This window comes from Solanum dulcamara, chromosome 6, assembly GCF_947179165.1.
Source record: "Solanum dulcamara chromosome 6, daSolDulc1.2, whole genome shotgun sequence".
NCBI classification, from domain to species: Eukaryota; Viridiplantae; Streptophyta; class Magnoliopsida; order Solanales; family Solanaceae; genus Solanum; species Solanum dulcamara.
The window spans coordinates 64,022,150-64,033,252 of NC_077242.1; the positions used below are offsets into that span (position 1 = coordinate 64,022,150).

The 11,103-nt window shown below is 36.1% G+C and overlaps 1 protein-coding gene across 4 annotated transcripts; it reads right to left on the reverse strand.

The window, feature by feature from the left end:
* Positions 1-671: 671 nt before the first annotated feature.
* LOC129891259 (ethanolamine-phosphate cytidylyltransferase-like) lies at positions 672-11,103 on the reverse strand. 4 transcript variants are annotated; one of them, XM_055966554.1, is made up of 10 exons: positions 10,997-11,102; positions 9,777-10,205; positions 8,916-9,151; positions 8,217-8,395; positions 4,203-4,274; positions 4,031-4,098; positions 3,761-3,881; positions 2,201-2,266; positions 1,929-2,051; positions 672-1,214 (listed from the first exon to the last, which is right to left on the reverse strand). In XM_055966554.1, the coding sequence occupies exons 2-10, from the start codon at positions 10,127-10,129 to the stop codon at positions 1,143-1,145; spliced, it is 1,290 nt and encodes a 429-aa protein (XP_055822529.1). In that variant the 5' UTR covers positions 10,130-10,205; positions 10,997-11,102; the 3' UTR covers positions 672-1,142. The 4 variants fall into 4 exon arrangements, with proteins under 4 accessions (XP_055822529.1, XP_055822530.1, XP_055822531.1 ...); XM_055966555.1 differs by lacking the exon at positions 10,997-11,102 and adding an exon at positions 10,815-10,990; XM_055966556.1 differs by lacking the exon at positions 672-1,214 and having other exon boundaries at positions 1,929-2,046; positions 10,997-11,103.

The window sequence follows — 11,103 nt, forward strand, 5'->3', positions numbered from 1 at the left end:
AAATGGACTACGAACTGTATCACAAGAACACAGTATACACTGGTAAATAATGGGGGTTTGTATTGGGACAACAAAGAGAAAAAAAGGATTGAGGCAGAGAGACCCAGTCTCCCCCTTATTGTTTGTCATATGTAAGAAGGGTGCAATTGATAAGTTCAGCGTTGCTGCACATTCATAGTTACTGGTCTTCCATGTTTCTATTGCCTAGACATGTGCTCAAAGGGGGTCACAGCAATAAGTAGGAACTCCTTGTGGAATGGGAAGGTTGTCACCACTAGGTCATCCCTAGTGGCATGGGATTTAGTCTGCAGACCTAAAAGGGAAGAAGGGTTAGATCTCACAGAATGCATCAAGTGGAATGTTGTTCCTAAAGCAAAATATGTTTGGCATGTGCCAGCCTGCTGCATTTATTCAATCTGAATGGACTGTAATCAGAGAGTTTTCCAAGCAAAACAAAGAAGCAGTGAAGTTGTATTGAGATTAATTGTTCAAAAATATGTGTAGGGCAAGCTTGCAGCCAGAATTAGCAAATAGAGTGGAATAACTAAACTCCCATCCATAGCCTTAGCTTCTTGATGTAGGATTAGCTATTTTATTCTTGTTATCATTAACTCACACAACAATGGGACAGAAAAAATGATATATAGCAAATTCTATTAATTTAGCAGAAAACATAGGAAAAAATCATTTAGATCCAATCACATCCCAAAAGGAATCCTTTATAAAGTTATAATCATCAAAATTTTATGACAAAAAGAATAACAGAACCAACACCTAATTTATGTACAGAGGCAGTCAAACTGCTTGAAATTTTAAAAATGGAACTCAAATTAACTATTAGAAACAATAGTTTCTTAACTGTAAATACAACAATCAATTTGTAATTCCCAGGATTAGGAAAATAGTTTAACTATCTTTGGCAACTCGCCGAGGAGGAAGGTTGCAGCCAAAAATAAATAAAAATAGAACCAAAAAATTCTACCTCTGTTGTCTAGGGTAGGGTATTTTCTTCTTATATCTTGTCCCCTTCTCTGTTCATACATCTTTCAAATACAAAAGTACAGGAAGAACAACCTCAGATAGGGAACTGCTTCGCCTAGTACAAGTCAGCTACACGAGGGCCAGAACAATGAAAGTAAAACTTAATCACCAGATACATACTTCCTTTCTGCATAGTATTTTTTCTCGCTTGCTGCTTTCTTGGTATTTCTTTTCTGCATAAGTCAACAAGCCCTTCATTCATGGAAGTCGCTAAAAGAGCTTAGATATGCTAAATAAGAAGGGATTGGGTATCTAACATGATCAGTTATTCTTTAGTACAAGTTGAATCAATCGATCAATCAATTTTGAGTTAATAAAGTTGAAGAAATTGAAAACAATTATAGCCATCTCAGTCCAACCATTGGGAGCTTCTTTGTGGATAAGTTTCTCCCAAAATATATGGGAGAAACTTATGAAATTTTATGGTAAGCTCCTATAGTATTGCTGACCTCCAATATTATCAACCATCATAGTTGATCAAAGTTCAGGACTACATGAACCAGGTAACTAAGAAGGCGACCTAACTGCATAACTTTATTCATGGACATATCTACTTCATGTGAATTTTTTTTACATTTTGGGGGGGTGTCAGTGTAGCCAAAAGTGTGAAAGCTTAGAAACTCATAATCCAAATTATGTCAATTTAAATCAGAAAGCTTAACAGCTGAAGAGAAATATCGTCAGAGATAAGAACTTGTAGAGTCATTACTGACACACCAACTATATATTTCATTATTGTCAAGTATGTGTTAGTGTACATGTGAGAATATGAACAGAAGCACCAAAGTATCAAAATACAAAATTGTAATTATCTGTTCAGAAAGCTAAACAGCTGTAGAGAAGTCCAGGAAAAACTAAGAAGTTAGAGAGTGCTTGACGCAACATACCACATAAATCTCATGGTTAGCAATGATTCTTTGAGCAACTGAGGAAGTTGTAATATCTTTTGGGCTCTCAACTACTTCGAAGATTCCCATGCTTTTAGGAACTGCATACGCATCCGGTCTTCGCTGTATCAGAGAAAATATTTCATTTATAATATGCTTCTCCATATTTATTGTTCATCAGTTTGGAAAACACCAAACTATCTTTTTTTTCTTGTGATTAGTGGAAAACATAAAGTTGTAGTGCGGAACAACCAAATAGTATATAGTCTTACTTCCATGGAAGAGTTGCTCTCAGAAACTGTTCCGTGTACAACCACAGAAATGTTGAAAGTTGTTATCTAACCCATGCCAAACAAAAGGAGAGAATGAATCAGCGACCAGAAAGACATACAATTTTTTTTTCTATTTCCATCTAGTTGAAACATAGGAATCTAGGGATAACACCGAAGCAACCAGTTAAAACAAAACCATGTGGGCAAGAAGTGACAAACACATTTACATCTGATTTTATTTTATCTTTTGCATCATGCAGCATCTTTCAGAAGTGCTGTGTGCAGCATATTAATGAGCAATAAATGACAGCATAATACTTCCAATCATAGCAAAATGGAAAAGTGTCATGCCAATGTACCATGTTGGCCATGGTATGGTCCTAGATCAAGCATCGAACCAGTTCAAGATCTCTGTGAAGCCGTGAAGGATTAACAATATAATCATCAGCTAAAGGGCAAGTATCAGTCTGAACTCATTATGTGGTCCAGAGATTTGATATGACATAGATACAAAAGTACACAACAAATAGGGATTTATCAGACACAGTGGCGTAGCCAGAAATTTTGTGAAGGGTGTTCAAACTTTGAATGGGCTTGGGACTTCCATGTTGGAGGTCTCAAGTTTAAAACCCCTTGCTGGCGAAAGCAAGGGATTTGCCTTCTGGGTCGAGCTTGTCGCCCCGGGCTTGCCTAGTGCGGGTTACCTCTCCTGTGTGGTTTGCGAGCTATTGCATAGGAGCGGGGGTTTTACCCTGTGCGCACCCAAATTGTAGCAGCTGCGGGTTTCCCTTGTCATCAAAAAAAAAAAATTAAAGCCAAAATAGGAAAAAGTTGTGGGCATGGGGAATTGAAATTGAGTGACTAGCAGATTTTTGCAGTGTTGCCACTAAGCTGCTGCTCTCACCACGTCAAAGCATCTCGTTGTTTAATACACCTAAAGTTCTTAATACAGACCACAATATTAAATAAAATGCAAACGCGAGGATTCGAACTTGGGCATCGTGTGCGTTGTGCATACCCTTGCCACTGAGCTACTACTTACTATTGCTGAGGGTGTTCAAAATGATATATCTACCAATATAAAGTAAGATTTGACCTATATATATATATATATATATATATATATATATATATATATAGTGTAATTTTTCGGTGAAGGGTGTTTGGCTGGCCACCCTAGAACATTCATAGCTCCGCCCCTGAGCAGACACTCGCATGGATCCAATCGATCCATTTTTTATAGACATGGGCCTTTTCTTTTCCTAACAATTGGGATAAAGCCACAATGATATTGCAGTTCATACCCTTCTGGGGAAAGCTGCTTTGCTTTCGCAATGAACTTTTTCCTGAAGAAACTAAACTTTTGAGAGCAAGGGCTCACGGACACGTAATTAAATAAAAACCAATGCTTCTTTTTTTCCTTTCTCATATTAACAAATGAACACACCTGGAACACCTCTAAAAAAAGCTGTGGTGCACTTTTCCTTGATAAATAGTCCTATAAGACTACTATGATCAAAACTAAGGAAGACATGCAGATGTAACTGAAAGTAAGCATACCATATCCTGAGTTACTTCCCAAGGGGCACCAATGATGACCTCATCAACATAACGGCATGCAAGTACACCAAGACTGCGCTCATACAGGTTCATCAATGGATACTGATGTCCACGAAGTTCACTACAAGAAATTAAAAGTAATTTTCATTACATAGAGTCTTACTATACAAAATCCAGAAAGTTAGAAGACTAAAATAACGATTATATTAGATAGCAAGCCTAATTAATGTGTGGTCTAAGAACATAGATCAAATCAATAATACCATGTACCTGACAGTCTGGTCGGGATAAATACCAACTAAAAGAAAATCTCCAAGCTGCCTTGCACTTCTGAGAATCTGAGAAGGGGAAAAAGTAACTTACGGGTAAAGTTATATTGATGCGGGATGACCTGAAACTATTGCCATGAAATGACAACATAAATAAACCTTTTTTTCCGTACCTCAACATGTCCAGCATGGAAAAGGTCAAACGCCCCATCAATATACACCACTCGGGAATTAGGCGCAGGCCCCTACAATTGAAATAGTACACAAATATTTATGTTTGCCTCTCCAGTAGGGGTGGGCATAAAATATCGAAAACCGAATTACCGAACCGAACTGGCTATTTCGGTATTTCGGTATTCGGTACTTCGGTTCGGTATTCGGTACCAAAATTTAACAGTTCGGTATTTCGGTTTCGGTTTCGGTATTTATAATTTTCCCGTTCGGTATTCGGTATTTACCGAATACCGAAATTATTTCTGTTGGGCTCCTAAAACATGCCTTTTAAACATAAAGGGCTATAGGCCCATTGCTATAATTTAAGTCCAGCCCAAACACAATAATCTTTAAAGTCCAGCCCAAACCCAATAATCTTTAACTTATCTAAACCTAAGTCCCTAACACACTATTACACTAACATTTAACCTATTCACCTCAATACTTCAGTTTTCTATTCTGAGTTCACTTACGCCGCCTTCAGCCCTTCACCTCTGCCGCTTCACGCCGCCTTCGCCTTCACCGCTTCACGCCGCCATCACCTTCACCGCTTCACCTGAAGGTAAGTTCTATTTGCCTCTTCTCTTCCTCTTCCTCTTTCACTCTACGTCCTTCACTTGTAACAGTGCCTAAATAATTGCAAGATTCACTTGTACGTCCTTCACTTAATGTTTCTTCTATACAGGAATTTGCAAGATTCATTCGAGTTCTTGTCTGCTATCCCATGGACACAAATCTATGATTGGTTACCTTCCATAAGTATGTTATGTTGGGAGATTTAACTTGTAGAGGAGTTGCTCAACTTCAAATTGTTGTATGTTTATCTGCTGGAAACTTCCAGTCCCATAGGCCATAGTTGTGCCTGCCCTGTGCTCTCATATTCTTTCCATCTGCATTTTAGAAGATTTGTTGGTTCAGTTCACACCCACCCCCTTTTTTTTTCTAGGCTAGCTGTTAGCAAATCTCAGGATAGCAATTAACTATTGCTTCACCTGTAGCTTTTGTCCAATGGGCAAATTGTTTATCCACATCTTTTAACTTCAGTACTTATATTAAAAATACCCCTATTATGTTCTAATAGGATTCAAAGTTTTCCGTCAATAGTACTTATTTAGGCCTCATTTATTAAAGGTATTATCAAGTGTGTTTGTTTTTCAGCTGGCTATAATTGTTTGTGGAAATGTTGCAAAGGGGTTGCTGAGTATTAGAAAGCATGAACTGCTTCTACTTTTTTTGTGTGTCTTTTTTTGTCTTCAGGTGGATTTTGGGCTCTGAACTGGTTATGGGCTCTGAATTGGTTATGTTGAAGTCCCCAGGCTTTATCCTCAATAGTACTCAAATGTTGACAATCAGCCTACAACATTATTTTTCCTTATTTAACTCAAGCTGATTACTTGTTACAAAAACTAATATCAGACAATGGCATGCAAGGCAAACAGGCAGGCACGATTTTACATTAGATTTCAACTTCAATATGATATTACCGAATACCGTACCGAATACCGTACCAAAGTTTGATTTGCCGATTACCGAATTACAACAACAACAACAACCCAGTGAAATCCCACAACATGGGGTCTGGGGAGGGTAGAATGTACGCAGACCTTACTCCTACCAAGGTAGGACGGCTGTTTCCTGGAGACCCTCGGCTCAGTAAAAGCATAAATGCATAAAAAAATGTTAGATAAGAATAGAAAATTAAAAGCTTTATGAGAAAAACAACAAACAAATAACAAATAGATAACAAATAAATACAAATAAATAAAGACTAATAACAAATAACGATTAAATAAATAATGAAAGCGTCACAGGTAAAATTGAGTAATCAGAGCATAGAAAGTAATAAATAATAACAGAAATAACAGAAATCAGAACTCAAAGCGCAAGAGATCGTAATGCACTACTACACCTATGAATAGAGAAGAATAACGAGACTATGAACTAGACTTCTACCCTAATGTGGGTCCTCCACACCCTCCTATCTAAGGTCATGTCCTCCGTAAGCTGTAACTGCGCCATGTCCTGTCTAATCACCTCTCCCCAATACTTCTTCGGCCTACCCCGATTACCGAATTACCAAACCGAAATTTGAAAGTTCGGTATGTGGTATATACTTTGAAATACCGATTACCGAATTACTGAATCCTAACTTTGAAAATACCGAACCGAATACCGAACGCCCAGCCCTACTCTCTAGTAAAAGAGAAGGTTACACTGATATTATCAGAATAAAGGTGAATAAGATTTAGTTTGCTTCGACGACAATCATGATCATGGTTCTGTATAGGGGTGTTCATGGTTCGGTTTGGATCGGTTATTGGTTAAAACCAAAACCAAACCAATTTAATTGGTTTTCAAATTTCTAAAACCAAACCAAAAAAATAACTGTCGGTTTGTTATTGTCGGTTTGGTTCAATTTTTTTGATTTTTTTTGGTTTGAAAATAATAAATTTGTTGAACTCATCCACATTCCGATAGACACAAACACCTAGTACATGAACAATCTACAGAAAAGCTATTGTGGATTCAATTAAGCAATTAAGCAATACTAGAGTTATTATTACACAAAAAAGGGATTTAGTTAAGCAATAATAAAATCATTATACACCAAAGATCAAAAGATCAAAAGATCAAATCTCCATAGAAAAAAAATAACTCCAAGCTCAACAATCAAGGAATCATCCGGGAAAGGGATACGAGAAACTTATATACCAAAATTTAAGTGTTGGGCTTGAGAAAATGGTAAAGTTAAAGACTTAAGTTACTTAAAATTTAATTAAATATTTGTATTTTATTTATGAATAATATATAAATAATTATGAAATTTATATATATAATTTCTCGGTTCGGCTTGGTTATTTTTGCGGTTTATTTTTAGTAAAACTAAAACCAAACCAAATAGTATCGGTTTTCAAAATTTAAAACCAAACCTAACCAAACCAAACCAAATATCCTTTTTTTAATCGGTTTGGTTCGAATTGCGGTTAGATTTGGTTTTTTAACCATAACCATGAACAGCCCTAGTTCTGTATGAGGTAAGAATCCTATCATCCTCCTTCATTGTTTCAACTTCAAAAGGATTCATTTACTTTAATAAAAGTGATGTTTGACCCATAAGAATTGCATTCTCCCAATAAAATATAAATCAACTTTATAAAAAAGTATCATAGTTTTTATTAAGTTGACGAGTGTAGCTCAATATTCTTTAGTCAACTATAATCTCCTAATAGTCACTCTTATACCTAACTTGATTCTACTAGATAACCAGGTATACACTTGTGTGCTAGCAAAATTTGAATTTCATAAGAAACGACAAAAATAAAAGTTGGGATTGGAAAGAAAAAAGATTATATTGATGGTGAAATGCGTAAAAGGCTCAAAACAAAGTGAAATGAATTCTAAGGATTCATATAACTGACCGCAACTAACTTGTGTTTGAGGCATAGCTGTTGTTGCTAATGGGATGTTAAAAAAACTTTAAGAAGATCTAGCATAAGACACACTCATTCAAGACTCTTCCTTAACACTTTATCTTTTCCTTCTCATCAGGAGGTTGTACAGGTAATATGGGAAGTAATTATAAGAGATTTCAAGAAGTGTTTCTCAAAACCATCTTGCTTGCTTTAATTATTAGAAGAGATTATCTGACTCAAGCCCAAAAGCAAGGCTTATATTTAAGTTAAAGTCACCACTATAAGATTCTCATTTCAAGTGTCATCTGGAGAAGATACTTTGAAAAACTTCCAACCATGGCAAAAGAAAGGGCAATGGTCTCTTCAGTTTACACTATTTAAATTGCCATAAATTATTCATTCAGAAGTAAATCCTCCAAAGAAATTTTGGCGTACAGTTGATTTATCCTTCAAAGTAATACTCAAAAAGTTCACATTGAATTCAACAAGAAAAAAAGTAAACATACTCAAGTCTAACATGAAGCTTCACAGAGAATAAACAAACAATACAACTAATGGTACCTTCCCATTTGAAAATTGCACGATTCGTCTTGAAGTGGGCAAAAAATGAGATATCTGACCAGCCTTAGCCTGTTTTTCAGCACCAAATTTATTTTTTATGTCATCAGCTTTGCCAACAGGAGTTAGATTGGAGCAATCTTGAGGAGTATTTCCATTTCTAGAAGCAGAAAGAATCCTCCCTACAAAATGTGAGTCAAGACAACCATCACCAAAACCAAATAGCAATCTCATTGCTCTTAACCAGTATCTGATTCGTGGAAACAATACTTATTTTAGTCTTGGAAGATTTTGAAAAAAAGGTATGTTTGATCTATTCATTCACTAGTTTTTGGCAAATCAATTTGCGGGCTATTGATTTTTGTTACTTGTAGGAAAATAAATAGTGCTACTGTAAACCATAAGAGGAGAGAACTCGGGCAGCAAAAAAAGACGTTCAAGTGGCATCAAGGAGCATGTTTTGCTGACAATCAAAACACTGAAAGCAGATGAAGAGCAGAGAAAATGGGAAAACAATTGTCTCCATAAGTTTTTACGATATACATACTATATACACATATGTAGATACATATATAAATATAGCACTTGTGGCAAAATCAATTTAGAGAAAAATTCTGTTATTTTGTAAGACTCATTTGGTGAAGATGCTTTGCAACAGATCAAAACTTTCAGAACTCACGAAGAAAAGGAGAGATGCAGTACCTACAATGTCTGTGCTGGAGACACCTTCCGTTCGTTTAATTTGCTTGTACCGACCAGCTTTTTTGGCTAGGGCATAAGCATCAGTTCCATCTGGAAGTAGACAGGGATCATCACCGTGTATAATGTAGTCAATCTTATACTCATTGAATAGACGGTTCATGAAGTCTTCAGTAATTGCATAAGGAGCACTGGAAATCACTTCATCCACCCACTTCAAGCCACTAACAAGAGCAAGTCTGCAGAGGACCTCAAATTAGTGACATACAAAACTTCCAGTTAACTGAAAGCGTTAAATCGCACCAAAGTGTTTCCCCATAAAAAAATGAATGAAATAAGCAGAACTACATACTTGTTCATGTACTTGAAGTTAAATCTTTTATAATACAAGTAATTAAGTTTTAACTATTAAACACAGCACGATATCACACCAGATAAACTAACATATTGAAAGTATGTAACAGATAAATCAGCAAACAGGTAAGCAGAAGCAAATACTGCAGGGAAAGATACTAAAAGTTTAAATAAATCTCCACAATACTCCACTTTATGTCTCAAATAATCTTAGCATCTCATTTTGTTAGGCTCATCATGTTACAAAATCAAAAGCAATTTCAAGAAACCATAGATACACTTGTTCCTGCTAACAGACTGCCCTATTAGGTTTTTCCGGTTACAACCCTCAGGCCCAGAGATGGGGCTGGAAACCCTCATGAACCATATAGAATAATATAAACACATTCCTACAGCACAACTGAAAGTAGAGCTCAGGGCACACGAATACTGTTTTCCTTTATCTTGAGCAAGATAAGGGAAATAAAAGTTAAATGATTTACCGGAGTAGAAACAAATGACAACTCATACCTTTCCTCCATGCATAAAACTGGAGGACCCTTAGTGGCTATGATTTCCTCATCACTGACAACCCCAACCACCAGTTCATCTCCCAAGGCTTTTGCTTGTCTCAAAGCATTGGCATGACCATAGTGCATCAGGTCAAAACAACCATCCATATAAACACGAACACGCTTCTTCTCATGCTTCTTTTTATGAAAGATACTTAGATAAGGAAAAGGATAAAGTAAAGTAGGAACACTAATCCCGCCAAAATAGCTCGTGGATAACCCGAGCAACGCTGCTGTCAGCATGATTCCACCAAAAAGGCGTGGATAGTAATACATCCCTTCCCAAACCCAATTGTTGCTTTCGAAATCCATTGACCTCTCCTCCCTTCTTCCTACCCTCTCACACTCCTTGAGGGCCTCTTTATGCTACAAAAGAGGAAGAGAGGCCCTGCAATTAAAAAGCAACAAACAAAAAAGCCAAAATGAAGATAATGAATTATAGAGATCAATTTATTATCCAAACAAGATTCAACAGTCCCCTTTCAACACATACACAATTAATCAAATCTAATCATTTAAGCAATAGAAAAGCCCAAGCATCCCCCCCTTTAACCAGAAAAATTAAAATCAAGCATAATTCAAGAATATTGCACAACCAAAGAAAGTGAATCATAGGAACAGGGTAGTCTCCAAATAATACTGAACAATCTTTTCAGTTTGTTTTGAGCTGATAACATGTGTATACCAGGAGCTTTAGTGCAGCCTCATAATCTTAACCCCATTACCAATGCAAAACAAATTAGATGGAAATTTTCACTAAGTATCACAAATTGGGCAACAAAATGACCAAAAGATGCAAACTTTATTGTTACTACAAACTTAAAATCAAGCAAAAATTAGAAAATAAGATCTGAATATGGGATGAAGATTCTTTCATCAAAACTCCAATTCCAAACACAATGCAAAAAAAAAAAAAAACCTCTCCACAATAACAAGAACAACCATTTAATCTAAAAAATGGGTATGCAAAAAAAAATTAAAAATAAAAATCATGAACCTGAAGGATAGTGACGAAGATGGGTTGATTCAGAATTTCGAGAAAACAAAACAATGAAAAGGGTGTATGATTTGTTGCAGTATTTTACATTGAAATTAACGCCACATCCGAATCAGAATCCCAAAAAAAAAATAAGAAAAGAGAGAGAGAGAGAGAGAGAAATTGGCAGATCGAATCTTAACCTTTCTTCCTCCTTTTACCCTTTTCTTGTTTCTTTCTTAAACGTTAAGGAGATGCACAAATATCAGTTCACAGATATCATATGTTTTCTTTTTTTTGCATTTATATA